This window comes from Salmo salar, chromosome ssa27, assembly GCF_905237065.1.
Source record: "Salmo salar chromosome ssa27, Ssal_v3.1, whole genome shotgun sequence".
Classification (NCBI taxonomy): domain Eukaryota; kingdom Metazoa; phylum Chordata; class Actinopteri; order Salmoniformes; family Salmonidae; genus Salmo; species Salmo salar.
In genome coordinates, this window is record NC_059468.1 from 3,719,265 (window position 1) to 3,746,523 (window position 27,259).

The 27,259-nt window shown below is 40.0% G+C and overlaps 2 protein-coding genes and 1 long non-coding RNA gene across 4 annotated transcripts; all 3 read right to left on the minus strand.

The window, feature by feature from the left end:
- Positions 1-6,851: 6,851 nt before the first annotated feature.
- On the minus strand, positions 6,852-19,457 carry LOC106588213 (chloride intracellular channel protein 1). 2 transcript variants are annotated; one of them, XM_014176986.2, is made up of 7 exons: positions 19,029-19,457; positions 18,655-18,735; positions 17,563-17,672; positions 16,549-16,674; positions 16,118-16,224; positions 13,238-13,419; positions 6,852-12,614 (listed from the first exon to the last, which is right to left on the minus strand). In XM_014176986.2, the coding sequence occupies exons 2-7, from the start codon at positions 18,694-18,696 to the stop codon at positions 12,453-12,455; spliced, it is 729 nt and encodes a 242-aa protein (XP_014032461.1). In that variant the 5' UTR covers positions 18,697-18,735; positions 19,029-19,457; the 3' UTR covers positions 6,852-12,452. The 2 variants fall into 2 exon arrangements, with proteins under 2 accessions (XP_014032461.1, XP_014032459.1); XM_014176984.2 differs by having other exon boundaries at positions 18,655-18,754; positions 19,029-19,187.
- A 786-nt stretch (positions 19,458-20,243) lies between these two features.
- Positions 20,244-22,624, minus strand: LOC106588214 (ly-6/neurotoxin-like protein 1). Its single transcript, XM_014176987.2, has 3 exons — positions 22,390-22,624; positions 21,189-21,299; positions 20,244-20,785 (listed from the first exon to the last, which is right to left on the minus strand). The coding sequence occupies exons 1-3, from the start codon at positions 22,442-22,444 to the stop codon at positions 20,577-20,579; spliced, it is 375 nt and encodes a 124-aa protein (XP_014032462.1). The 5' UTR covers positions 22,445-22,624; the 3' UTR covers positions 20,244-20,576.
- An 86-nt stretch (positions 22,625-22,710) lies between these two features.
- Positions 22,711-23,750, minus strand: LOC123730952 (uncharacterized). Its single transcript, XR_006762438.1, has 2 exons — positions 23,641-23,750; positions 22,711-23,435 (listed from the first exon to the last, which is right to left on the minus strand). It is a non-coding gene; the product is annotated as an uncharacterized lncRNA (long non-coding RNA).
- Between the last annotated feature and the right edge of the window lie 3,509 nt (positions 23,751-27,259).

A 27,259-nucleotide genomic window follows, 5' to 3' on the forward strand; every position in this document is an offset into this window, starting at 1 on the left:
CATGGTGCGCTGACAACAACCTGGCCCTCAATGCAAAGAAAACCAAGGAGCTTATTGTGGATTACAGGAAGTCTAAAAGCTGCAGCCACACCCCAGTTCTCATTGATGGCACTGAGGTGGAGCATGTGCCCAGCTTCAAATTCCTGAGTGTCTACATCTCCGATGACCTCTCTTGGACCCTCAATACCTCAACCCTGGTCAAAAAGGCGCAGTAGCGCCTGTACTTTCTGAGGAGGCTGATGAACTTTTACCGCTGCACGGTCGAGAGCATTCTGACTAACTGCGCCACAGTGTGGTTTGGCGGATGCTCCGTGGCTGACCGGGAGGCCCTGCAATGGGTGGTGAAAACCGCCCAGCACATCACGGTGCCCAGCTCCCTGCAAGCGGTGTCTGCGTAGGGCGCGCGGCATCATCAGGTCCCTTCACATCCATGCCACAAACTGTTTGCCCTCCTACCATCAGGCAGGCGGTACAGGTCTCTACGTTACCGCACTAGCAGGCTCAAGAACAGTTTCTTTCCAGCTACTGTAACCCTGCTGAACTCTGTGACACGGCACTAGCAATATCCACCCGCCCACCGCTTAGTACTGCCTCTCAGGGACCTTGTTGCACTACTCTCTTTGCACTCTTCACGGTACTATTGGACTCTGACATTGCTTTTCAAAGTCTGATTAAGGACATTATTCAGTTGTACATGTACATGTCTACCTCGGTAACCTCATTGCTGCTATCCCTGTATTTCAGTTGCATGCCTCCTTGCACTTTCAATTTGCCTTCGTTGCACATTTAGACTTTCCATTTGTACTTGCCATTTGCCTTCATTGCACATTTATACATCCCACTTAATAACATACTTAAATGTTATTAAGTGCACTTGTTCAATGACAATAAAGTTTAATCTAATCTAATCTAAATCTAATCTTACAATAAAAGGTGATACTTTTATTACCTTTTGAATACAAGCTTCATTAAAGGAAAACACTAGAATCCAACAAGCTGCATTGAAATGAAGACTTGGTCCCTTTTGACAAATAGTCATGAGCAATGTTCCCTCAAATTTTTTCCAGCACTGAGCAAATTTGAACTTTATGAAAATTCTTTGCAACTTCCAGTGCATTTTTACTGTGAGCACTGAGGCTGTACCGGCTTTAAAACCTCTTGGGGCTAGGGGGCAGTATTTTCACGGCCGGATGAAAACCGTACCCAATTTACCCAACAGGTTACTACTCTGGCCCAGAAAATAGAATATGCATATTATTAGTAGATTTGGATAGAAAACACTCTGAAGTTTCTAAAACTGTTTGAATGGTGTCTGTGAGTATAACAGAACTCATATGGCAGGCAAAAACCTGAGAAAAATTGAATCAGGAAGTGGGAGAAATTAGAAATGTAGTTTTTCTTTTGAATCCCTTGAAAAACTACAGTGACATAGGATTTACGTTGCACCTCCTAAGGCTTCCATTGGCTGTCAACAATCTTTAGAAACTGGTTTCATCCGTCACCTGTTACCGGGCAGAAAACTGTGGCTCAGTCAATCACTGGCCAGTCTGAGGACAGGTGTCTCGTGACGCGAGTTCACGTGACTTCGTTGTTTGTAATTTTTCTTCTGGGATGAATACCTATTGCCCGGTTGTAAAATGATCGCAATTTTACGTTAAAAAATACCCTAAAGGATTGACTGTAAACATCGTTTGACATGTTTCTACAAACGGTAATGGAACTTTTGAACATTTCGTCTATGGATTTGCGTCCATGCCACATGGCATTGTAAAGTGTTCTGGATGGGTCAACAAAACGGACGTATTTGGACATAAATGATGGACTTTGCAGAACAAATTAACATTTCTTGTGGAAGTGGGAGCCCTTCCGAGTGCATTCCGCCGATCAGCAAAGGTAAGAAAATATTTCGAACATAACTGTATAGCTTAGCATTGAAGGCTAAGTTCTGTACATAGAATATTGAACATTGTGCTTTTTCCGTAAAGTTATTTTGAAATCTGACAAAGTGGTTGCATAAAGGAGTAGATTATCTCTAATTCTTTAAATAATTGTTATACATTTTGTCAACGTTTATGAGTTCTTCTGTAAATTAATGTGCCTATTCACTGGAGTTATGGGGAGAAAACATTTTCTGAACGTCACGCGCCAATGTAAAAATTGGGCTTTTTTGCTAAGGTGCTATCCTAAAATATTCTAATGTTTTGCTTTCACCGTAAAGGCGTTTTGAAATCGGACAATGTGATTGGATTAACGAGTAGAGTATCTTTAAAATGCCGTATAATACTTGAATTTTAATTTTGATATATTTTTTTTATCTCCACTTATCTCCACTTGTGCTTCAGACAAGGAGGTGACTGAAAATGCTGTTGTGTTGTTTGATGCAAGAAACCACTTTACAAAATAAAATGCATTCTTATTCTCATACCATTATTACAGAGAATCAGACAAATTATGCTACCATCTGCCTATTTGCTACGTAGTTTATTCAAGTCTGTCTCAAAATACAACACTGCCCCTTTAATTCAAAAAAAGCTCTAAATGACTCGCTTTTCAAAGATGTCTGGAAATGTACATGTTTTGCGCTCTTGCAGGAAGTAATCAATCTCCTATGGCTGACTACAAATTATCTATAACTGGGCTAATAACTCACTAACTAGCAAAGGATATGAACAACATGTGCACACGTTGCTACATGCAGTTCTCGCTTTGATTTCAAAACAAGCAAATCTCACGACCGCTCATTCTGTAAACACATTCCAGTTCAAAGTGAATGGCAATGGTCTATTAGCATATAGGTCTACACCAGCTCTGATTGTTTATGCCGCACTGGTCTGTGTAGAGTAGGGGCTGAGAAGTCCGTGTCAATGCAATATACTCCTATTTCGATGCATTCTGCCTACAACAAAATCTCTTGGATACTGGAGTTCGTTTTGTTTGGGTATGTTGCGTTGAAAGTGGCTAATATTATGTTGATTCGGTCACTATTGCCACAGTAAAGGGAAACATTGATAGTGTTAACAGGAATAACTCTAGAACAGTGGTCACCAACCTTTTCTGAGTCAAGATCACTTTCTGAGTCAAAATGCAAGCCGAGATCTACCAGTCTGATTTGTTTTTGTATGACTTAAAAAACGTAAGCCTATGTAACATTAACCAATTAAAAACAGTACTGTAGCAATGAGGTGTGTGCAGTAAGCTATAGGATCAATACATTATCACCGCATATTGGCTTTGCCCATTGTTGTTCGGGCCATTTTTTAATTTGAGGTAGGCTATTTGATTACTCCAGTAATATATCCATTGTTGTATTACTTGTGAGGCACAACTGAGTGAGCATACATTTAAATAATTAGCTTTTTATCTTTATTTTACAGAGTTGATGATGCCTGCATCTGATGGTCAGTCTCAACACAGAGAGAGAGCAGCAGACTGAGGGTCCGCCTCTCAATATCACTCCGCTCTCCCTTTCCTCAACTGACACTTTGATTACATCTTTTTTTCAATCTACACAATACCACATAATGAGAAAGCGAAAACAGGTTGTAACGCTCCTCTTCGTCTGAAGATATGGAGAAATCGCTGTCGGAAAAAGTGGACCAATACGCAGCGGGTTGCGTGCTCATCATTATATTTTATTAAATGTGAACACCAAAAACAATAAACGACAAGAGGAAACAGGCTAGACACATAACAGCAGTGCTAAAACAACTATCCACAATTAACAAACAAAACACATCCCTATATATAGGACTCTCAATCAAAGGCAACTACAACCACCTGCCTTCAATTGAGACTCCAACACCCAATTACCTAACATAGAAAACACTAAACTAGAAAGAACATCGAAATACAAAAACATAGAACATAACCCAAAACCCGGAAATAATAAATCAAACACCCTTCTAAACAAACCACCACCCCGAACCACATAAAACAAATACCCTCTGCCACGTCCTGACCAAACTACAATCACAAATAACCCCTATACTGGTCAGGACGTGACACAGATTTTTTTAAATGTTTGCAAATGTATAAAAAAAAATACAGAAATACCTTATTTACATAAGTATCCAGACCCTTTGCTATTAGACGCTCAGGTGCATCCTGTTTCCATTGATCATCTGTGAGATATTTCTATAACTTGATTGGAGTCCACCTGTGGTAAATTCAATTGATAGGACATGATTTGGAAAGGCACACACCTGTCTACATAAGGTCCCACAATTGACAAGTGCATGTCAGCAAAAACCAAGCCATGAGGTCAAAGGAATTGTCCGTAAAGCTCTGAGACATGATTGTGTCGAGGCACAGATCTGGGGATGGGTACCAAAACATTTCTGCAGCATTGAAGGTTCCCAAGAACACAGTGGCTTCCATCATTCTTAAATGGAAGACGTTTGGAACAATCAAGACTCTTCCTAGAGCTGGCCGCCCGGCCAAACTGAGCAATCGGGGGAGAAGGGCCTTGGTCAGGGAGGTGATCAACAATCCGATGGTCACTCTGACAGAGCTTCAGAGTTCCTCTGTGGAGTTGGGAGAACCTTCCAGAAGGACAACCATCTCTGCAGCACTCCACAAATCAGGCCTTTATGGTAGAGTGGCCAGACGGTAGCCATTCCTCAGTAAAAGGCACGACAGCACGCTTGGAGTTTGCCAAAAGGCACCTAAAGGACTCTCAGACCATGAGAAACAAGATTCTCTGGTCTGACAAAACCAAGATTGAACTCTTGGGCCTGAATGCCAAGCGTCACGTCTGGAGGAAACCCGGCACCGCTCATCACTTAGCAAATACCATCCCTACGGTAAAGCATAGTGGTGGCAGGACCATGCTGTCGGGATGTTTTACAGCGGCATAGACTGGGAGACTAGTCAGGATCGAGGGAAAGATGAACAGAGCAAAGTACAGAGAGATCTTTGATGAAAACCTGCTCCAGACCTCTCATACCTCAGACTGGTAGGGCAACAGGACAACAACCATAGCGACACAGCCAAGACAACGCAGGAGTGGCTTCGCGACAAGTCTCTGAATGTCCTTGAGTGGCCCAGTCAGAGCCCAGACTTAAACCCGATCGAACATCTCTGGAGATATCTGAAAATAGCTGAGCAGCGATGCACCCCATCCAACATGACAGAGCTTGAGAGGATCTGAAGAGAAGAATGGGAGAAACTCTCCAAATACTGGTGTGCCAAGCCTGTAGCGTCATACCCAAGAAGACTCCAGGCTGTAATCACTGCCAAAGGTGCTTCAACAAAGTATTGAGTAAAGGGTCTGAATACTTACGTAAATACGATATTTCCGTTTAAAAAAAAAATCTTTAATACATTTGCAAAAATATCTAATAACCTGTTTTTAATTTGTCAATATGGGTTATTGTGTGTTGGGAAAAAAATATTTAATCCATTTTAGAATAAGGCTGTAACGTAACAAAATGTGGAAAAAGTCAAGGGGTCTGAATACTTTCGGAATGCACTGCATATGCCTGATATGCTTTAGAATAACATGGTTTTGGAGGGAAATACTGGGTTACCCTGGAGAAAAGTAATTTATTGTAGGGATGGAACATTTGTAAAATTCAGGGAAAATATTCAACCCTAGGGTTGAATAGGCCTAGGGTTTCAAGTTTGGTTGATTTCAAATGTCATTTTTAAGTTAATTAATATTTTGGATTCATTGCAACATTTACCTGGAGCTAACGCTGCAAATAGCACTGCTGGGTGATTTGAAAAGTCATAGTCAATTGATCAATAATATAATGATACTTTTAGCAAAAAAAAATCTCTTTCATTTACAATCTGTAGAAGCTATGAGAATAGAAAGGTTCAGAACTTTTGTGAAACATTACTGCACAGTTGAAAAAGATATGGCAAATAGAAATGGATGGTGTTAAGAGATAGATAGGAGGGGTTGAGTGGAGCTGAAGTGTTGGGACTAAAAACAACAAGATGACTAATGTCAAATATACTGTGTCCGTAAAATGTTTACAGATTCAGAACTTTTGTGAAACAGTACAGTTAAAAATATATGGCAATCAGAAATCAGACTGGATGTGTTTCAGAGATGGATTCGAGGGGTTGATTGTAGCTGAAAGATGGGATTAAAAACAAATGCCAAGAGTGTGCAAAGCTGTCATCAAGGCAAAGGGTGGCTACTTTGAAGAATCCAAAATATAAAATATATTTAGATTTTGTTTGACACTTTGGTTACTACATGATTCCATATGTGTTATTTTATAGTTTTGATGTCTTCACTATTATTCTACAATGTAGAAAATAGTAAAAACAAAGAACCCCTGGAATGAGTAGGTGTCCAAACTTTTGACTGGTACTGTATGTTTTCGATTTTTTTTAAACAAATGTAATAATGTGTAATGTAAATGTAAAAAAATGAAAAGCTGAAATGTCTTGAGTCAATAAGTTAAGCATTCAACCCCTTTGTTATTGGCATGCCTCAATAAGTTCAGGAGTAAAAATTAGCTTAATAAGTTATAAGTTGCATGAACTCACTCTGTGTGCAATAATAGTGTTTAAAATGATTTTTGAATGACTACCTCATCTCTGTACCCCACACATACAATTATCTATAAAGACCCTCAGTCAAGGAGTGAATTTCAAACACAGATTCAACTACAAAGACCAGGGAGGTTTTCCAATGCCTCGCAAAGAAGGGCAACTATTGGTAGTAGGGTAAAACAAACTGACATTGAATATCCCTTTGAGCATGGTGAAGTTATTAATTACACTTTGGATGGTGTATCAATACACTCAGTTATTACAAAGATACAGGCGTCCTTCCTAACTCAGTTGCCGGAGAGGAAGGAAACCACTCAGGGATTTCACCAGGAGGCCAATGGTGACTTTAAAAGAGTTACAGAGTTTAATGGCTGTGATAGGAGAAAACTGAAGATGGATCAACAACATTGTAGCTACTCTGCAATACTAACCTAATTGACAGAGTGAAAAGAAGGAAGCCTGTACAGAATACAAATATTCCACAACATGCATCCTGTTTACATGCATCAGGTTTGCAACAAGACGCTAAAGTAATATTGCAAAATATGTGGCAAAGCAATTAACTTTTTGTCCTTAATACAAAGTGTTATGTTAGGGGCAAATCCAATACAACAAATTACTGAGTACCACTCTCCATATTTTCAAGCTTAGTGGTGGCTGCATTATGTTATGGTATGCTTGTAATCGCTAAGGAAGTTTTTCAGGATAAAAAAAGAAATGACATACCGCTAAGCAAAACCTTTCAGCAGGACAATAAGCTAAAACACAAGACCAAATCTACACTGGAGTTGCTTTCCAAGAAGACAGTGAATGTTTCTGAGTCGCTTAGTTACAGTTCTGACTTTAATCTGCTTGAAAATCTATGGCAGACCTGTAAATGGTTGTCTAGCTATGATCAACCATCAATTTGACAGAGCTTGAACAATTTTGAAAAGAATAATGGGCAAATGTTGCACAATCCAGGTATGGAAAGCTATTAGAGATTTACCCAGAAAGAGCCACAGTTGTAATCGCTGCCAAAGGTGATTCTAACATGTATTGACTCAGTGGGTTGAATCTCATCTAATCAAGATACATTTGATAGAAATGTTAGAATTTTTCTTCCACTTTTACAACAGAGTTTTTGTGTAGATTGTTGACAAGAAATTACAATTAAATCCATTTTAATCCCACTTTGTAACATAAATACTTGTGAATACTTTCTGAAGGCGTTGTATCAATTATTAATTTGTAGACAAGCTGGATATTGAATTGTTTTTGCTTGTCAACCAAATATCAGCATTTGAAGGAGATGTATCTTCTGCTTGGATAGTGCCATCTATGCCACTGACTTAGTCTGGCTTTAATTCCAGTTTGTCTACAAATTCATCATTGATATGTTAGATTCATATCTCCATCTCAACCAAAAACCAAAGTAAAGAATAGGACTAAATCAAATCAAACTTTAAATGCACTTCAAATAATGTTTGATTCAGTCCTATTCTTTAAATGTTGATATTTGGTTGTGTTGTCAAGCAAGCACAATTCTTTATTACTTTTGTAATACAGTAAATTGCCTACATTTAAGGCTATATTGCAAACTGTAACAGTATTTCTTCAACCTCAAAATGAGTAACAAATCCATGGCCACATTTTGAAGTTACTGTAACTATAAATGTCTTCTTATGTAATCATGAATGCATGCAAAGGTCACAGGTTTGTGGAGATCTTCACAATTGCTATAATATTCAGTGCAGAATCTCGAACAGCATTGATCACTTGCACTATGTACTTTTACTGTAATCTCAACTGCAATCCAGGTCATTTGGTTGTGCTATTAGATGAAGCACAGTGATAACACATTAAGTTGTTGTATACATACCAAATATCTGACATTGTATTCCCATTTTCATTTTGTTGTGCTTTTAAATGGTTAGAAGTACAGTGATACATTCAGATGACAACTAAACCAAAAATCAGGCATTGTCTTTCTGTTGGAATTTGGTTGTGCTTTTAGATGGTTGAAAGCATAGTGATAACATTGGGAATTCAACAAAATTATTTTTGAGTGCGTAAATAAAGGTTGAAATCGAATTGATCATTGTCTTAACCGAATATTACCCAAATGTGCCCAGTGGGTCATCCCACATGTTGAGGAAACGACTGTATAAAATAGCTGACATAACAACGCCACCTCCGATGCTAAATATGTTGCAAATGACATCCTCATTGTTGTACTATTCAATAACGTGAATGGCACTTAGGTGATACAGTCTTACAAAACCTTACCCTGGAAGACATACAAAATACACTGAATGTACAAAACATTAGGAACACCTTAATATTGAGTTGCACCCCCTTTTGCCCTCAGAACAGCCTCAATTTGTAGGGGCATGGACTCTACAAAGTGTCGAAAGCATTCCACAGGGATGCTGGCCCATGTTGACTCTAATGCTTCCCACAATTGTTTCAAGATGGCTGGTTGTCCTTTGGATGGTGGACCATTCTTGTCACACACGGGAAAGTGGTGAGCATGAAAAACCCAGCGGCGTTGCAGTTCTTACATGTATTGAACCATTTTGTTGTTGTTGTCATTTAGCAGACTCCAGAGCGACCTACAGTTAGTGCATTCATCTTAATAAGATAGCTAGGTGGGACAACCACATATCTCAGTCATAGTAAGTACTGTACATTTTCTCTCAATAAAGTACACTGTAAAACTTGATTGTTGTTTTGACTGTATTTTACAATAAAGCTAACAGTACAGTTATTTACAGTAAATTGCTGCAAATGGCAATGCACTCTAGGTGATTTTATGCGTAAACTGTAAATTATACCGTAAATTCCAAAGAAACTTTGGTTTAAAGGTCTGAGCAGTCATTCTGATTCCCATGTAAAATAAGCCTTTTGAATGACTAAAACATCACCCCAAATATTTTTGCCAGATAAAAATGCTCAAAATTGGACAAAAACAACTTTTTCTCTAATGTCAAACTACCAGTAAGTCTGAAAAGATAGACTGAGTGGACGGGGAGCTAGTAGACTGAGTGGACGGGGAGCTAGTAGACTGAGTGGACGGGGAGCTAGTAGACTGAGTGGACGGGGAGCTAGTAGACTGAGTGGACGGGGAGCTAGTAGACTGAGTGGACGGGGAGCTAGTAGACTGAGTGGACGGGGAGCTAGTAGACTGAGTGGACGGGGAGCTAGTAGACTGAGTGGACGGGGAGCTAGTAGGCTGAGTGGGCGGGGAACATACCTTGACACACCCAAACCAGTCCGCCAGGCACCTACTACCACACTCATTCAAAGGCACTTACATCTTTTGTCTTGCCCATCTAATCACTCGATATTAAACTGATTATGGCAGAAGGCCAAGTATGGCATTAGTCATGTAAACACCTTACTCTGGTTATCCTAATCGGCGTAAGGTCAAAATCAAAGTAAGCATACGCCGATTAAAACAACTGGTTTTCTGAGCAATCTTTCAAATTATTAGCGCTGTATTTGATCTGAGCATGTGTCAGCACCAGTAAGCCAAGCCTTCATCTTAAACGCGAGTGAAGTGAGTTCCTAAAAACTGAAAGTATGCATCTTATAAATAGTTTTCACATACAAACTTTGTGTCCGAACTCAGAATCAAATAGTCTTCTCAAAAATAAGATGGTTACTGTGGTAGAACGTTTATTTTGATTGGCTATTTTCTGCATTTATCAAAAGTCCCATCAGGTAGCCTGATTTCAGATGTGTCCATGTAAACAGGATCATTAGGGAAATTGTTATTCTTGCAAAGCATGTAAACGTCTTAAGCAAACTATTATATTAATCTGACTATCCACAATAATCATATTTTGTGCATGTAACCGCGCTTCATGTCTCAATTGTCTCCAATGCTTCTTTAAACAGTCTCCTCCCCTTCATCTACACTGACTGAAGTGGATTCTACAGGTGACATCAATAATAGATCATAGCTTTCACCTGGATTCACCTGGTCATGTCATGGAAAGAGCATGTGTTCCTAATGTTTTGTACACAAAGGTTTTGTACACTCAAATTGGATCAGCTTAAAACAAGGCTGTTTTAAGCTGATCCACTTAAGTCAGTACCATGAGACTGCACCATCTATCAGTCAGTCTGAGGGCTCTATTCAATCTGTATCGCTGAAGATTGCACTTTAGAAAGCTTATTTCCGATTGAGCGACATATGCAGCGTTTACCGTGAATACAATCTCCTTTAAAGCGGGAACATTGCCTTTAAATTTCAATCACGCTGTAACGCTGAACTTGATACGCCGATATGGATTGTATAGAACCCAAGCAAATATTTCCAGTTCTTTCCCAGGGGACTGAATTTCAAGTCACTGTAAAATGGAAGACTTCAAAGTGTGCACTACAAAGCACAGGACGGTAGTAGGTTCAAAGGTGTTGTCGATTTAAACAACCTAAACAACACCCAGCTCAATAGACCTCAAGTAAAACCCTTCATTTGGCTCACTAAAGGTTCAAACTCTTTTCTTTTTTCAAGTTTAATTGAGTCTTCTATTGTCATTAACCATATCAAAGAGTACAAATGCACAATCCTGTAGCATTCTCCCCTTGGAGATTTCAGTTATCTATGCAATGAAATTTTTTTATGAATGTGACATTTATGGTTTAGTCATGTGAGGTGTGTGCACGTCTGCATTACATCCTGTAGTTTTCCCTCAGATTTACAGTGAAACATGACTGAACTGGCTTGGTGCCTCAAGGCCATACAGAGTCATGTACTTCTTCTAAAGCAGCAACAATGGCCATATTACTTCGTTTGGAGTAACTCAACTGCTCTGCAATATGAGCCTCTCATAGTTTTTTTTTCATTGTATCAAAAATATCCTTCACTTTGAATTACCCCCTGTATATAGCCTCGCAATTGTTATTTTACTGCCGCGCTTTTATTATTTGTTACTTTATTCTCTTTACTTTTTTTTTGTATTTTCTTAAAACTGCATTGTTGGTTAAGGGCTTGTAAGTAAGCATTTCACTGTAAGGTCTACACCTGTTGTATTCAGCGCATGTGACAAATACAATTTGATTTGATTTACTAGCAAAAGAGCCTTACAATGGGGACATAAGCTTGATAAATCCGTCACAGCGCTACAAGCCGGAGAAAGGAGAAGCCGAGGTCTGTTGAAATCGTTTTCTGTGTGGATACATGTGTGCTGAGAAACACCTCTGTATAGTGTGCCCCAATGTACTACAATTGGCCCAAGACCTGCTTTCCCGTTCCATGAGCCTTAACTTCTGACCATTGAGCATGTATACAATGACTGGTTCAAACTGACCATGTCATCCACCCTGTTAACAGCTGTTTGCCCTGAAAAATATATCAACACTGTAATAATGTATAATTGTAGACACGCCTATAACAAACTTCTCTCTTTCAGCTGCAGGAAGCCGTTATTAAACTGCTCTAGGTATGCGTGGAACAGAAACAGTTTTTTTATGGCTTGGCCGAGAGATAGAAACTAATAGGGGGTAATGTGGCAATGTATGCAGTGCAGAATTAATCATAGAGACTGAACAGACCACTATACCTTCAGTTGGATGCTACCATATGTAACCTACTGCCCGTGTATAGAACTTTAACTGTGTGTAACTGCCCCTGAATATACAGCATTAAGAGTGGATGTGGCACGTGACAAAAAGGGAACCATAAACTATAAGCCTCAGAGAGTTTCACAAACTCTTAAGTGGCCAATGAAACATTTCCAACTTGATCTTACAGTAATATTGATTTTCTGTTCTCAAGAAAGGCTGTTGGAATGGTGTGCGTGTGTCTGAGAGAGTGCATGTATGTGTGAATGCATTGGTGCGTGTGTATGCTGCCACATGTACAGTGTGTGCATAGGTAGGTGAGTGTGTCTAGGATATCTGAATAGGTGTGTGTATTTGCTGGTGTGTGTGACTGATGGAATCCCCTTGTCCTCCTACTTAAGTGCTTTAGCCACGGCTGAGTAGGCGATGTGTATCTCCGTGTCGTTGGGGCAGGTAGAGGAGAACTCCTCGTGGGCGTACGCAGCATCCAGGTACCGCCACAGGTTGGAGAGAGACTTAGGGATGGAGAAAGTGCGATACTTCAGACACACCACCTTCGGGTTGGACAGAGAGACAGAGAAGAAGAAAGGGAGAGTTATTTCCCCCATTGCACATCATCCTGTAAAACAGTTTTTACTCATACATCTCTACATGCATAGTTCTAATGTTGCTTATAGTGTTCATAGTGTAATCTGTGCTTTTTAGCTTTTAGCTTCAGTGTGTAAATTCGGCGTCAATATATTTAGTCTGTACATTCTGCTCATTGTCGTCTGTATATTCTGTTTATTGTGGCAGCACCATTTCACTGAGTCAAATTCCTGTACATGCAAATGTATTTGGTGAATAAAGGTGATTCTGATTCTGAATACACGTGGCCACTGAATAACCAAACAAAAAGTAACATACAAAAAAGTTAACACAAGAAAAGTAACAGTTATAGTCAATAAATATAATTGTACGTTTGTAGTCCAAACAATAATGATCAAAAGAGCCCATTGGATCTGCCTTAACACTATTGTGAATATGTCCTTGTGATCTTACTTTGCAGTTTTCACTGAAGTTACTACTGTACATGTGGGAACATTTAGCAAACAAGTGCTCTACCAACACCAATTAATACTGATTTGATTATAGACCTCACGCTAGGCCACAAGCTGGGCTTAAAACAAAGGATTACCTTGACAATGTTCAGCTTGGGAAGCAAGTTGCAGTCGGCCAGAGTGAGGACCTGCCCATCCAGGAAGGGACGGGAGGAGGAAGTGACATCATCAGCGCTATTCTCGTCAATCTCATCAGGAAGTGGGGAGCCAAGGTAGTCGTCTAGCTTCTTCAGGGCCTTGAGCAAGCCTTTCTCTAGGTCTGACCATGCAGAGAACACACAAAGTACAACACATTGACTAAGACTGAAACACGTACATAAACTGTAGTACGATCAAAGGGAGAGCTCCTCAGTAGTATCATGCAAGTAAAGCCTTCATTGAGCTCCCTGCGATTAGACCGAAACAAACCTCTGAAAGAAGGAATTGAATGTGCTGCACCATGAAACAATATGACTCATAGAAATATAATTACTATTCTATATATATATATAGTGCATTTGGAAAGTATTCAGACCCCTTCACATTATCTACATTTTGTTATGTTACAGCCTTATTCTAAAACGGATTAATTAAGCAATAAGGCATGAGGGGGTGTGGTGTATATATATGGCCAATATACTATGGCTAATGGCTGTTCTTGAGCACGACGCATCACGGAGTGCCTGGACACAGCCCTTAGCCGTGGTATATTGGCCATATACCACAAACCCCTGAGGTGTCTTATTGCTATTATAAACTGGTTACCAATGTAATTACAGCAGTAAAAATAAATGTTTTGTCATACCCGTGGTATACCACGGCTGTCAGCCAATCAGCAGTCATGCGTGAACAACCAAGTTTATAAATGAAAAATGTTCCTTATTAATCTACAAACAATACCCCATAATGACCAAGCAAAAACAGGTTTTTATAAATATTTGCAAATGTATTAAAAATAAAAAAAAACAGAAATACCTTATTTGCTATGAGACTCGAAATTGAGCTCAGGTGCATCCTGTTTCCATTGATCATCCTTGAGATGCTTCTACAACTTGATTTGAGCCCACCTGTGGTAAATTCAATTGATTGGACATGATTTGGAAAGGCACACACCTGTCTATATAAGGTCCCACAGTTGACAGTGCATGTCAGAACGAAAACCAAGTCATGAGGTCGAAGGAATTGTCCGTAGAGCTCCGAGACAGGATTATGTCGAGGCACAGATCTGGGGAAGGGTACCAAATAATTTCTTCAGCATTGAAAGTCCCTAAGAACACAGGGGCTTCCATCATTCTTAAATGGAAGAAGTTTTGAACCGCCAAGATTCTTTCTAGAGCTGGCCGCTCGGCCAAACTGAGAAATCTGGGGAGAAGGGCTTTGGTCATGGAGGTCACCAAGAACCCGATGGTCACTCTGACAGAGCTCCAGAGGTCCTCTGTGGAGATAGGAGAACCTTCCAGAAGGACAACCATCTCTGCAGCACTTCACCAATCAGAACTTTATGGTAGAGCGGCCAGACGGAAGACAATCCTCAGTAAAAGGCACATGACAGCCCACTTGGAGATTCTCTCGTCTGATGAAACCAAGATTGAACTCTTTGGCCTGAATGCCAAGCATCACATCTGGAGGAAACCTGGCACCATACCTGTGGTAAAGCATGCTGTGGGATGTTTACCAACAGCAGGGACTGGGAGACTAGTCAGGATTGAGGGAAAGATGAACGAGCAAAGTACAGAGAGAACATTGATGAAAACCTGCTCAGGACCTCAGACTGGGGCGAAGGTTCACCTTACAACAGGACAATGACCCTAAGCACACAGCCAAGACAAAGCAGGAGTGGCTTCGGGACAAGTCTCTGCATGTCCTTGAGTGACCCAGCCAGAGCCTGGCCTTGAACCCAATGGAACATCTCTGGAGAGACCTGAAAATAGCTGTGCAGCAACGCTTACCATCCAACCTGACAGTTTTGAGAGGATATGCAGAGAAGAATGGGAGAAACTCCCCAAATACAGGTGTGCCAAGCTTGTAGTGTCATACCCAAGAAGACTTGAGGCTGTAATCGCTGCCAAAGTATCAACAAAGTACTGAGTAAAGGTTCTAAATACTGATGTAAATGGAATAATTCAATTTTTCAGATTTCTAAAAACCTGTTTTTGCTTTGTCATTATGGGGTATTGTGTGTAGATTGATGAGGGGAAAAAAACAATTTAATATATTTTAGAATAAGGCAGTAACGTAACAAAATGTGGAAAAAGTCAAGGGGTCTGAATACTTTCTAAATGCCCTGTATGCTAATATCATTACAACATTATTCGAATAAAAACAAAAAACATGGTTTAAACGACTTCAGGCACAGTTGTAAATTGTTGAACTAGAGTAATTTAAAATGTCCTTTTGAAACTTTGCACGTGACAATTGCTTATCTGAGTAGAGGGTACTTTTCACTGTACTTCCGAAAGAGCTGCTAAAAATACAAGACAACATGCGACCGCTTTGTGAAGAGACGCCAAGCTCAGAGACGCCAAGCTCAGAGACGCCAAGGTCAGAGCATAATGCCATTAACAAAGACATTCCCTGCTGTTTTTGGAAAACAGAGACAGATTGTGGAAGCTTCTTGCAGGTGCTTGTGACGATACCAGTATTGCAATATTTTTTCCATGAAAAAAATGAAAACACCAAGCAGGCCAAACTCATTGGTCATTTAAAAACCTGATGTACAGTATATCAAATATTCTGTGCTATAGCTTGGAAAATAAATAAATGTGACTCTGGATGACAGCATAATGATGTTTGTTTCCAACATCAGGGTTGTTTTCCTAAAGAAGTTACATCTGCTTCGTGTTTTGTTTCCTTGCCACAATACTCACGAGCATCGTGATACTGGTATCGTCCCGGCCCTAGTGCTTGCTAGCATGCAACAATGTTGTTGTGCATAAAGGGTCGGGCTCAGTTCATCCCGATTCGTCATTGTCACTCACTGTCATTGAGCTGGGGGTTTGAATTCTTGATGTAGGCTGAGAACTTGGAGAACACGTCTAGGCCGGCTGTGTTAGACTCAGGGTTCCTGGAAGCCAGGCGGGGGTATCTGTGGAGGGGGGGGGGGGGAGGCATAAAACATTTCTGTCAGTGAGGTATCATGAAGAAAACATATTGTCTTCCGAGAGGAACATAAAAACGAATGTTAAATACATAAACTATCAAAAGCCTTCATGCAAGTACAGTACATAAACGATCGACATACTCTACAGAGGCAAACAACAGATACAAATGATTCTTCAACACAACAATGGCACATGTAACATAGACCTGGAAGGGTATGGAACTTTGCTTGATACAAGTAGCAACATAACTGTCTGATGGTATGATCAGAGGATGGATAGAAGGATAAAATGATGGAAGGAGTGATTACTTTGGAGGGGACAGGTTCTCCTCCAGGAACTCTTCTATCTTGTTGGTGTCGGTTTTCACCTCCGTCCCATAGAGCAGGAAGGGGGGCTGAGCACCAGGGGCCAGGTCCTTAAGGATGTCTGGTTTCCTATCAAGAGACAGAAAATGACAGAGGAAGAAACAGGAATGCTCTTTAATTATTTGTTACTTTTGTTTCTTATTTTTCTGTATTTTTCTTAAAACTGCATTGTCGATTAAGAGCTTGTAAAGTAAGCATTTCACTGTAAGGTCTACACCTGTTGTATTCAGCGATTGTGACAAATAAAATTTGATTTGACTTGAAACAATGACAATTACAGGAAGTGAGAAAGAGGTAGAAGGTAGAGACATATGAGCGTATGTGAATGTGAAAAATTCATACGTTTGTGACAAAAAAGGGTTAATTCCTACTATACTGAACAAAAATATAAAACGCAACATACAACAATTTCAAAGATTTTACTGAGCTACAGTTCATATAAGGAAATCAGTCAAATGAAATAAATTCATTAGGCCCTAATCTATGGATTTCACATGACTGGGCAGCGGTGCAGCCACCCCCTGGGGAGCCAGGCCCAGCCAATCAGAATGAGTTTTTCCCCACAAAAGGGTTTTTATTGCAGTCAGAAATACTCCTCAGCCCCCCATCACAAGGTGAACCTGTGTAATGATCATGTTGTTCAATCAGCTTCTTGATATGCCACACCAGTCAGGTGGATGGATTATATTGGCAAAGGAGAAATGCTCATTAATAGGGATTTAAACAAATTTGTGCATAAAATGTTAAAGAAAATAAGCTTTTTGTCCGTATGGAACATTCCCCGATTTTTTTATTTCAGCTCATAAAACATGGGACCAACACGTTACATGTTGCGTTTATATTTTTGTTCAGTGTATAAATGAGTTTACGGTGTATAAAGACAGATGGTAGCTTAGACATGTGCAAATATAATATAAATGTATATGTAATATAAATACAGATTGATAGGTATTAGACCTCTTCATGTCCACGGTGGTGACGTTGAAAGTGACTCCTTTGAGCCACAGCACCATGAAGAGACGCTGGGAGAATGGACAGTTGCCAATGCTCTGGCCATCACTGCCTGCCTAGAATGGGATAGAAGTCCTTATATTATGGTAAATCATCCAAACAAGAAGATCGTATAATAGGGAAGATCGATAGGGGAAGTCAAACAGGGATCACATGGTTTTAGATTCATTCTAAACATAAATATGGGCAACACTATAAAGTTGCCTACATAAGCAAAATGATTTTGAATTGTACATAGCTTAGATGTAACATGTAAGGTGAGTGAGAATGGAATTGACAATGATGTGTGTAGTTCAAATGTTTTCATAGAAGGAATTAAACTGTTTTAGTCAAATATACAATGCGATGTGTGAAAGAGTAGGGACTGTGGGTCTCTTGAAATTTGAATGGTGGGGAAATGGACAAGAAGTCAGCTTTTTAAGACGCTACCACAAGGACATCTTTCATACATGAACAAAAAAAAGATACATCTACATATTCACACAGAGAAATCATTATAGGTCACGAAGGACCATGAGAGCAGGAAAAAAAGACTCACTATTTTTATACTGGATCATTTCCTCCGAATGACCACACCCCTGGGCTGCTCTGGCCAGTTGACTAAATATAGATTAAGGAGCCTTTATAGCATATGTATTATCTTAATGTACATTTAATAAGATCAGAACATTTTCCGGCCATTCAACAAATGTGCCAAATGGCGTACAGCAATAGGCATAGCTTCTGTTAATAAATAGCCTAATGTAATTCTATCTTATTAAATATAGGCTATTGCCTACTATGAAAGCCATTAGGCCTTCTCTAGGCATTCAGTCTTCGAACAAATTCCGCGACAACAGTTCACTTTTCTCACCGATAGGTCATCTTGTTTTAGAAATGCTTGGGCTGTTATGATGTTTCAGTAAAATAGATGACACTGTAGACTACCACATAGTGACACGTTGATAGCGTAATGCAATGGCGCATTGTTTACAAAGTAACTTGTCCAAGATATGATTATGTATATCAGAGCAGAATGGATTTGATGATGTCGCTTACCTTCACAAAAAGTTCAACTTGAAGTTTATTTTCGTCACTCATCTTTTTTTTCTTCCAGTGTTGCCGCTGGAACTGGAAGACCTAAAGGTGAGACAGGGCGCTTTGGTTTTGGGAGGGGAAACAACAGTCAATGTGCAGTCTTACACACATTTTTTTGATAGGCCTATTAGGTTCATTTCAATAATAAACAGAAACCCGATGTCGACCACTATCTGCTATGACACGACATTCTGTAGCTTAAATAAACTAATACAAAACAAGCATCAGAAAATAAGGTCTTGCTGCAAACCGTTATGACTTTAATAGCAACCTTCCGAGAGAGTTTGGTGAGTAAGAATGTAGTCTAAATTGTAACAAATGTATCATTTCCTTACCTCGCTCAAGTTATGTGTGGGACTTGCAGTAAACAGTCTCGTCAGTTTCCCGTCCCTCTGTGTCGCTCGCTACACACGCATTCCTCCATTTCCTGATGGTGGAAGGTCCCCGTACAAGCCAACACTCAACTAGCAACAAGTGATGTTTAGTACTCCGTTGTTAACCTAGCCGACTAAACTCAACGCCGCAGATTGCGTGTGTACGCGAGAGAGATGTGGAAAAGAGAGGGGCTAAGAAGGGAAGGTGTAATCACATTTTCCCGACAATTAGTCTATAGTAGGTAATCTGTGTAATTTGGGTTATGAAATCAAAAATAAGCCTACACAACGTGGAAGGAATTGCACCTGTACTAGCCCAAAGGCCGGCAGACCGCGATATTGAGGCGTTTCATCTTGTAACGCAGCCTACTGTATGTACATGAAGATATTTAAACGTCGGTTGTCTGCTCATCCGGTCAGGCACTCAAGCGTCAGTGATAAGCTTATGTAACAGACCTTTGAAAGTGTTGCGTGACACTTAATCAGGTGTTCTGGTGTATTCCTTTTCTGAAATGTGTCATTATGTAGGTAGACAATTATCTAAATATATTGATATTTGACTAATTCAATTTCCTGGAATATTGTGATATCATGACAATTAGGTAGGTTTGTTCATGTTTATATGCTCTGCGCCAGAAGGGTATAAAACACAAGCTACTATATATAATACCATTGTTATTACATGATGTGTATATAACGTTACATTCCTCAGGGGAAACAGATTGTGTGTTTATATCTTGCCTTTGAGATCAATGAGAGGTGCTTATATATATTGAAGTGCTTATATTGAAAAATGTATATGTATTAGTTTGGTGTGGTAGAACCCCACTGAATCTGAAATCAAACCCAACAGTCATCTGAATTAAGTACTATTTTCTGGACATTTGACAGCATCGGGCCTAGTTGTAGATTCACCAATGTGCTGTCGTCTCTAGCATGCACTTGATGGCACTACTGGTTTGAAAGTGAGTTGCAGGTAAACAGGGTGGAGAAAGATTCCATCAGCCTGTCTGCCAGCTGAGTTTGGCTCCTAACTAAAGCAGTATTTGTTCAACTTATTATCATGCAAACATCCATTATTGTTTCAGCATTTTGACCACACATTCTCAATAGAATGTCTGAATATAAAAGTGTAGAGGACACTATTGTGTCAACAATGAAAAACAGCACCTTTTATTTCCGTTTTGTGACACGACTTAATTCATTTATTATTCAGAATAATATTACAGCATTGGTATGTGTGTTCAGTAGAGTAGTGTAAAGGCACTTCAAGTTGTTGCATATCATAGTTGCAAGTATTATTCAGTTGATACATGTTATTAAAGTAGATGAGGAGTTTAAAAACTATTCTGAGCTCACAGTGCCAAACCTAGTTAATAGAGGATGGAGACAAAGTAGTCTGACACCTGTTTAAACAGTGTGAAACAGGTTTAAACAGTGTGAACAGAAGTGTAACAGGTTTAAACAATACTGTGAACAGAAGTCATTTTTTGTCACCGGATATCCAGTCTAAATACCCCAGGCCATCAGGGCGGCGCTGAGGGCTACAGTCACAGAGACCTGGACGGAGCTGGCCCCGTTACACAGGTCTGTCTGGCAGCATGAGGAGCTGCTCGTGACACCAGCACCCAGGATGCTTGCAGTGATGGTCTTGCCACACAGGTCTGAATCCAGACAACCACGGGTGTGGAGTTTCAGAAACCCAGTGGAATTGAAATCTAGATGGAATGAGATTTAGGACAAAACATTAGGAACACCTGGTCTTTCCATGACACAGACTGACTAGGTGAATCCAGGTGAAGGCTATGATCCCTTATCCATGTCACTTGCTAAATTCACTTCAATCAGTGTAGATGAAGGGGAGGACTCAATTGCACTGATACATTTGAGACATGGATTGTGTATGTGTGCCATTTAGAGGGCAAGACAAAAGATTTAAGTGCCTTTTAACAGGGTATTGTAGTAGGTGCCAGGCACACTAGTTTGAGTGTGTCAAGAACTGCAACGCTGCTGGATTTTTCATGCTCAACAGTTTCAAGTGTGTATCAAGAATGGTCTACCACCCAAAGGACATCCAGCCAACTTGACACAACTGTAGTTTTTGTGTACAGGTTTCCTTACTTGCTTCTCCGGTGAAGCAGTTGAGAGTGGAGTTGTCACACACCATGTTTGTGGGAAAGAAACATGTCCCAAAGATTCCCACACTGCACTGCTTACAGGTCAAGGACTGGGCTGTGGAACATGGAGGAGAGGCAAGAGAAGTTGATGAATCATGCAGTTCAACACAATACATTTCACGTCCTGACCAGTATAAGGGTTATTTGTTATTGTAGTTTGGTCAGGACGTGGCAGAGGTTATTTTGTTTATGTGGTTCGGGGTGGTGATTTATGTAGTAGGGTGTTTGATTTATTATTTCCGGGTTTTTGGGCATATGTTCTAGGTTTGTATTTCTATGTGGTCTCTAGTCTTTTGTATTTCTATGTCTAGTTTATTGGGGTTGTACTCTCAATTGGAGGCAGGTGTTTTCTAGTTGCCTCTGATTGAGAGTCCTATATATGGGTATGTGTTTGGTTAAGTGTTTGTGGGAGATTGTTTCTTGTTTTGCCTGTGTACGTGCCTGACAAGACTGTTTTGTTGTTCGTGCGTTCTTCATTTTGTTATTTTGGTGTTTTCTTTATTTTAAAATAAATACAAGATGAGCATCCACATTCCTGCTGCGTTTTGGTCCGTTTTGGTCCCGACGACAACCGTTACAATACAATACAATACGACACAAACAATGATACAGTAGGTAGACAGGAGCACCTGACTGAACGTCATGAGTGGCATCAGGTGGAAGAATGAAAGAAGACAGATTGACGTCATACCTATAACTCACTCAGCAATTCACGATAAAAAACTGAAACGTACATGTTTAGACATTCACAGTATGTATAGGTATTAGGTATATACATGAAAATGAGTGGTCGATTCTATACTGTGTAAATTGATGTTGCACACACAGCGCAGCCCTGAAACTAGAAGTGTGTTTAGTGGCTTCTCTTATCTACAAGTTTGCCAATTAAATGTGGTTCAGTCATTACAATAGAGTCAATATCCTCTTATTAGTGAAGGTACTGCTACCACAGGAGACTAAACTTGTCATACAGTATAAGAACGGCCTCAGTACCCATATGCAGAATTATTACTGGTAATCACACTACAATTTCATTACAAAAACACCTAGTACAGAATTTGTGAAAAACCTGAACTAATCAAATCACAACCTATTATCTGTCTTTGAATATTGCCATAGGAACAGATGAATCTGATATGACTTACCCACTGCTATGAAGACCACCAGGACAGTCAGCACAATCAAAATATGACTTTTCATCTTCTTGTAGGAGGGTAGTGTTTGTTGTTGTCAATAGCAGGCCTAATCGCAGAATGTACTCACTTTATAGAGACTGGAAAGAACACTAATCAAATGAATGGGGAAACGTCCAGTTTCCTGCTAAGGGGTGATGCAGATGGAGAATGAAGTAGAGCAGGTTTTATTGTCCTCCGTGAGAGTGCTAAGAGGACATTTTTCTGAAAAGAAGTCTGGAATGCAGACAGTATCTGATCATTTACATTACATTGGAAATGCTCAGTCAAAAAGGGAATTTAATATCTTTATTTTATTATTTGTTCAATCCTTTCACACACCCAAAAAAACATAATGCAGTGTCTCGTAGTAGCAGATATTTTTGAAAGTGTATTTAGTATGATCATTTATTGCACATAGAATGCATAGAAAGGTTATCTTATAAAAGAGTACAGTGTAGCATACTCAATGGGGAAACTCACTACGTATGATAATTAATAGTGACATGGTTGAGAAGAAGTTATTCCATTAAAAAGTGTAGTCACTCTGGCGTGTTCCAAATGTTAATACAGTAAAATACATACATTGATTAACTGTTCATACCGATGCTGTAGTAGGATGTTGTGTATTCTAGGCCCTGGAAGTAAAACCAGTTTGAATTGGTACTTGGAACTAAAGCTTAGTGAAACTAGCCTGAATAAACATTGTAGTCTTTTCCAGAATAAACCATTTTCAATACATTGTGTATCTAAGAGCTACAACCTACAATAACACCCTTCAATGGAGGAGGTGTCCTTATTGTGAATACTTTGTCAAGGCGAAGGGTGGCACCAAGGACCACGGTGAGAGTTAGTTGGATGGCTCCGGCAGCCTGCCATGTTGCTCAGGTTGGTGCTGCAGCAGGTTTGTGAGATGGTGTAGCCGGCTCCCAGGATGCTAACAGTGAATGTGGTGTTACAGGAAGCTGTGGCCATGCAGACCTTGCGCGTGATGCTCAGGATGCTACTGATGTTGAACACTAAATGAAGAAGGAATAGAGAAGAAGCAATTGTAAATACAGGTATTTTCTGTTTGGGTAGCACTTTATTTAACAGTACACAAATTGCTAGGTTAACTGAAAAATGACACAGTAGTTATCAAAAAATGACACTAAAATAAGCTAAGAATGACTTTTTTTATTTTTATTGTAGCTTTCTACTTGGATGAAACCACAGGGTCAGTACCTGCTTGTCCGCTCTAGCAGTTGGGCTCAGAGGTGCTACATGTTGTAGTTGTACCAAACAGACAAAGACTGGTGATCCTCATAGAACATGTGTTGCAATGCAGGGACTCTGCAGTGAGATGGATGGAGAGAAAGATGGTGGGAAGGAGAGCAAAAGGAGAGAAACAAATAAGATCGCTGTCATCATGACGCTATTATGTACAATCACTAGTAACGGTAATCAAAAATTGTTAAAAGATTTTAAAAACAATTAACAGTTGGACAATGGATGAAGATACTCTAAACTTGAATTATTATTATTTTTAATCCATCAGATATTGACTGAATTATAGCACATAAAACATTTGACTGGCACAGACAAAATAATGGAGTTCAGGGATTTGGGTGGAAATTGAGGAATTCAATTTATTGTCAAATTTCACTTTTTTTCTTTCTTAGAATGCACTCATACATACATTTTCTAATGGTATCATGTATTTTATTTTATGTTAAAATAAAGTTATATGTGCCTCATTTGCATAAATACACAGGGTTATTTTGCATATATTAATACATATTAATACATAAAGGGGCGGAACAGAGCTGCAACCACAAAAAAATTTGCTCATTTTAATGGCTGGAATGGAATAAATGGAACGCTATCAAAAAAATAAGGAAACCGTTCCAATAATTCCATTACAGTGAGCCCGTCCTCCTATAGCTACTACCACCAGCCTCCACTAATCTATGCCCACATGCACTCACCAGCGCTGTCTTGTCTGCCTCATTAATTACTGTTGTTGTCACGTTCTGTTGCATAATTCAACAAGTGTGTCAATAGCAGGATAGTTTCAGATTAAAAATCAATAGACTTGGCTCTAGATAACACCTATCTATACATACTTTACATTTTTTGCGAGATCATGATATTACTATAATCCGAATGTTCATTTTCGGAAGTTGCTTTAATTTCAGAGCATAATTTATAAACATTTCAACTGCATTCAATTATTACTTTAAAAAAAACTAATTAAATTAAGTTTTCTTTCTTCTCTTTCTTGTGATGTACAGTGCCTTCGGAAAGTATTCAGACCCCTTGACCTTTTCCACATTTTGTTACATTACAGCCTTATTCTAAAATTGATAAAATATTTTTTTAAATCAGCAATCTACACACAATTCCCCATAATGACAAAGCGAAAACTAGTTTTTAGAAATGGTTGCATATTTAGTCAAAATTAAAACCAGAAATACCTTATTTACATAAGTATTCAGACCCTTTGCTATGAGACTCGAAATTGAGCTCAGGTGCATCCTGTTTCCATTGATCATCCTTGAGATATTTCTACAACTTGACTGGAGTCCACCTGTGGTAAATTCAATTGATTAGACATGATTTGGAAAGTTACACACATGTCTATTTAAGGTCCCACAGTTGACTGTACATGTCAGAGCAAAAACCAAGCCATGAGGTCAAAGGAATTGTCCGCAGAGCTCCGAGACAGGATTATGTTGATGCACAGATCTGGGGAAGGTTACCAAAACGTTTCTGCAGCATTGAAGGTCCCCAAGAACACAGTGGCCTCCATCATTCTTAAATTAAAGAAGTTTGGAACCACCAAGACTCTTCCTAGAGCTGGCCGCCCGGCCAAACTGACCAATCGGGGGAGAAGGGCCTTGGTCAGGGAGGAGACCAAGATCCTGATGGTCACTCTGACAGAGCTCTAGAGTTCCTCTGTGGAGATGGAAGAACCTTCCAGAAGGACAACTATCTCTGCAGCACTCCACCAATCAGGCCTTTATGGTAGAGTGGCCAGATGGAAGCCACTCCTCAGTACAAGGCACATGACAGCCCGCTTCAAGTTTGCCAAAAAGCACCTAAAGACTCTCAGACCATGAGAAACAAGATTCTCTGGTCTGATGAGACCAAGATTGAACTCTTTGGCCTGAATTCCAAGCGTCACGTCTGAAGGAAATCTGGCACCATCCCTATGGTGAAGCATTGTGGTGGCAGCATCATGCTGTGGGGATGTTTTTCAGCGGCAGGGACTGGGCGACTAGTCAGGACAGAGGCAAATATGAACGGAGCAAAGTACAGAGTGATCCTTGAAGAAAACCTGCTCCAGAGTGCTCAGGACCTCAGACTGGGGCGAAGGTTCACCTGGCTTCGTGACAATTCTCTGAATGTCCTTCAGTGTCCCAGCCAGAGCCCGGACTTGAACCCAATGGCACAACTAGTCTTGCTTTAGAGCTCTAATAACGTAAGGTAAGGTAGACGTAACGTAAGGTAGATTGGTCCTACTACTGTGTGTAGTTTTGCTAAATTTCCACACACTATTCATTACAAAAACGTATCTGAAATTTAGCCGTACACATCAACAACCATGGCTTCATATAATAACTGAAAGATATGCACCCCACTACAACATGTGTATCCAAAATGCAGCCTGTAGCCATAGCTGCCATTGGCCTATTTTTTTAATTTCACCTTTATTTAACCAGGTAGGCTAGTTGAGAACAAGTTCTCATTTACAACTGTGACCTGGCCAAGATAAAGCAAAGCAGTGCGACAAAACAACAACACAGAGTTACACATGGAATAAACAAACGTACAGTCAATAACACAATAGAAAAGTCTATATACAGTGTTTGTGCAAATGAAGTAAGATTAGGGAGGTGAGGCAATAAATAAGCCATAGAGGCAAAATAATGACAATTTAGCAATTAAACACTGGAGTGGTAGATGTGCAGAAGATGAATGTGCAAGTAGAGATACTGGGGTGCAAAGGAGCAAAACAAAAACAATATGGGGATGAGGTAGTTGGGTGGGCTATTTACAGATGGGCTATGTACAGGTGCAATGATCTGTAAGCTGCTCTGACAGCTGGTGCTTAAAGTTTGTGAGGGAGATATGGGTCTCCAGCTTCAGTGATTTTTGCAATTCGCTCCAGTCATTGGCAGCAGAAACTGGAAGGAAAGGCGGCCAAAGGACGAGTTGGCTTTGGGGGTGACCAGTGAAATATACATGCTGGTGTCACGATTCCTTAAGGCAGGAGGAAAAGGCAGAGTCAAACGCAGGAGACGTAGTCCAGTAGTGCCGTAGAACGGTATATTTATTGCACCGAAAAACCACTCAGCGTAACAAAAGGGCATAGGGTGCGCCCAGAGACCACACGGGAACACAGTAAACCCCGAGAAAACAAAGATACGCACGGGGCGCAGCCCGGCAAATATAACATTCCTCTAGCGAGAATCCGCTGGGGAAAAAATTTGCAAAAACACAGAACGTTCACAGACCTGCCCGCTGACGAACTAAACAATCCCGCACAAAACACAAACCAAAAGGAACAAACTAAATACCCCCCCTACTAATGACAGAAAAGGAAACAGGTGTGGACTTAAACAGACAAAACACAACGAACACAGAAACATAGATCGGTGGCAGCTAGATCGGTAATCGGCATTTTTGGACACCGATCATGGCCAATTACATTGCACTCCACGAGGAGACTGCGTGGCAGGCTGACTACCTGTTATGCGAGTGCAGCAAGGAGCCAAGGTAAGGTGCTAGCTAGCATTAAACGTATCTTATAAAAAACCTATCAAACTTAACATAATCACTAGTTAACTACACATGGTTG